The 2837-nt window shown below is 56.0% G+C and overlaps 1 protein-coding gene across 1 annotated transcript; it reads left to right on the top strand.

The window, feature by feature from the left end:
- Nucleotides 1–999: 999 nt before the first annotated feature.
- Nucleotides 1000–2007, top strand: LOC123169436 (nudix hydrolase 21, chloroplastic). Its single transcript, XM_044587310.1, has one exon. The coding sequence runs from the start codon at nucleotides 1184–1186 to the stop codon at nucleotides 1673–1675; it is 492 nt and encodes a 163-aa protein (XP_044443245.1). The 5' UTR covers nucleotides 1000–1183; the 3' UTR covers nucleotides 1676–2007.
- The last annotated feature ends 830 nt before the right edge of the window (nucleotides 2008–2837 follow it).

Raw genomic sequence — 2837 nt, 5'->3', positions numbered from 1 at the left:
CTGTTTCTCTTCTCTCTCCGCCAACTCATTAAAAACATAATATTTAAAGTCTTACAGCCCGCCTATGTCATCCTATTATACTTGCTCTTAAAACACACTACTTGACCAAAACTAATTGATAGGAGGAATTTTTCAATTTGTTTTGTAATAATTGTAGTATTTGATGTCTCGGGATCATCGAGTACTGCGCAAAATCCACAATAACATCTTTTTTTAGACAGAGTATCTTCCTAGTCCACCTTGTGAACGTCTTAGGTCTTTAAGTATATTCAGTTAAAAAGTTTAATCAACAACCATGGACTCATAGCATTCCCATGTAATTTGATGCCCCTTTCTACAAACCTTTTCATGGCAAGATATTTCTAGAAACCTTTTTCATGTCAAGGATCAGCTGAACATGAAAAGACCTGAAAGGTATGGAGGCATAGTTTCAACTCTCAAGGCCTCTTTTCTAGGGCAATTCAGCTCATCATTGAACAACTCAACTTATATGACCAAACATGAACACTACCTTCTCCTTCGGCTGAACACTCGCAACCAAAAAAAGCGACCCATGATCGTGTAAACGCGCATCATTTCCATGCCTTCTAGAAAAAAAAAGACCCTGCCATAAATAGCTGAACGGCAAAAGTCAAATACAGTAGTACTACTCTAGATCAAACCGGTGGGATCCCAAACAAGCAACTTTTAGCTGGGAGCTCGTACACATCCATCCACCGGAACCTCGAACCGCTGCCCAAACGAGGAGCATCACAGAAACAGAAGCCAGATAGATAGATAGATAGATAGATAGATATTCACACGCAAAAAACAGAGCCCATGCACCGCGTCCAGGCGCCACCTGGCCGGGCGTATCCATCCAACCTGCCCGCCTTTTGTCCCCGAGCTGCCCCGCCTTTGTCACGTTCCCTCACTCTGCAACGACGCTGCCAACCACAACCACCACCAGAGAGAGGGAGGCCGCGCGTGCAGATCCTATTAATAGCCCGGCATCCCCGCCCCCATCTGGCTCAAATCCATCCAGCTCCAGCTCCAGCTCCTCCTCCCACCGGCAGATCCAAAGATAGCGCCACCGGGCCTCCATATTTCAGACAGAGCCCCTCTCCCTCCTCCTCCTCCCTCCCCGTGGAGCTCCAAGAATCATCCGACGACAGCAGCGGCCAGGCCATTGATTGATCGTTGGATGGCGGCGATGATGGTGGCGGCGAGGCAGGGGCGCGAGCTGCAGCGGTACAGCGCCAGCACGGGCGGCCGCATCGTCGTGGGCTGCATCCCGTACAGGGTGCGCGACGACAACGGCGAGGTGGAGGTGCTGGTCATCTGCTCCCGCAAGAAGGGCGCCAGCGCGGGCGTGCTGTTCCCCAAGGGCGGGTGGGAGCTGGACGAGTCCATGGACGAGGCGGCGCGCCGCGAGGCCCTGGAGGAGGCCGGCGTGCGCGGCGAGACGGGGCAAAGCCTCGGCCGCTGGTGCTACCAGAGCCGCAGCTACGAGGCCACCTACGAGGGGTACATGTTCCCGCTGCGCGTCACCGACGAGCTGGAGCGCTGGCCCGAGATGTCCGGCCGCGGCAGGACCTGGGTCACCGTGCAGGACGCCATGGACCGCTGCCCGCACCTCTGGATGCGCGAGGCGCTCCAGCGGTTCGCCGACCGCGTCGCCGACGCCGCCTTGTAGGCGCTTCTCCTCGATCGTTCTTCTCGCCGGGCGTGCCTGCAAGTGCAAAGGTCTCCCCGCCCTACGGTTTGTGCCGGCTGGGCTGGGCTCGGCCGCGCGGCGCTGTGGCACTAGCGGTCAGGTCACAGGAACCAGAGCATTGTACTGTGACTCCTGTACATTCTTTGCTTGGGATTCGACCGGGCATGTAATCTCACCCACTTCGCCTAATGTTTTGAGATCATAATATAGGGACTGCTAGCCAAGAACCATAACTCGGTTTATTGGAGTCAGAATGACCCATTTTTTCTCTCCATCAAACTGACTTGAGTCAAATACATTTAAATTTTTCATAATTACATTTTTGCATGTTTACATTGCAGTACATTTTAATACTTTTGAAACAATCAAACAGGGGGAGCCGTCTACCTTATGCTCCGGCTTAAATCGGCAAGATAAAAAAGAAGCATGTCGGAGATGGTTACAAACGTCGGTTGATCGACATTAGAGCATCTCCGGCCGCGCCCCCAACAGTCCCCCGGGGCGCCGACCCCCCCCCCTCGCACCCCCAAGACACCGAAATCCGCCGGCTCGGCCCGTTTTTGGGCCCGGCGATCGCAGGCCGAACCCAGCGCACTGAGGGGCGCAAGGGGCTCCGGCGCAAGGGGAAAACACGCTTGGGCAACACCGTCATGAGAAAAGTCAAGCCAATCGTCCAGATTCGCCCCCACCCCCCGCGCGCTCGGCCACCACCTTGCCGATCCCGGCACCGCCCACCGCCCAGCACCGCTAGATCGGCCATTCCCCGCCGGAAAAGAGAGAAGGTTTTGCCACGGCAGCCTCTCCACCACCGTCCGAGCGAGTTTTCCGCCGCTCCGGGCGCGCAGGGCGGTATACTGGCGGGTGTGCGCCCACCACGCCCGCCAGGTGTTCGGCGTTTTGTCTGCTCGGCGATGGACTCGGATGACGAGAAGGCGCTCGCGGTGCTGCTGTAGGAGGAAGCCGATGGCGACGTCAAGGATGAGGAACACCTCATGGTCCTCGCCGCCCTCGCTGGCCTGCTCGCGAGCAATGAAAAGCCGCGGCGAGGTGGCTCGGCATCGGGGCGGCTGAAAGCAAAGAACCGACATCGTCTGGAAGGCTATTGCATGCTCTACTCCGACTATTTCGCCGATGCTCCACT

This window comes from Triticum aestivum, chromosome 7D (genome assembly GCF_018294505.1).
Source record: "Triticum aestivum cultivar Chinese Spring chromosome 7D, IWGSC CS RefSeq v2.1, whole genome shotgun sequence".
Lineage (NCBI taxonomy): Eukaryota > Viridiplantae > Streptophyta > Magnoliopsida > Poales > Poaceae > Triticum > Triticum aestivum.
Note: the sequence above shows the minus strand (reverse complement) of the source record. Positions and strands in the feature narration are given on the sequence as shown.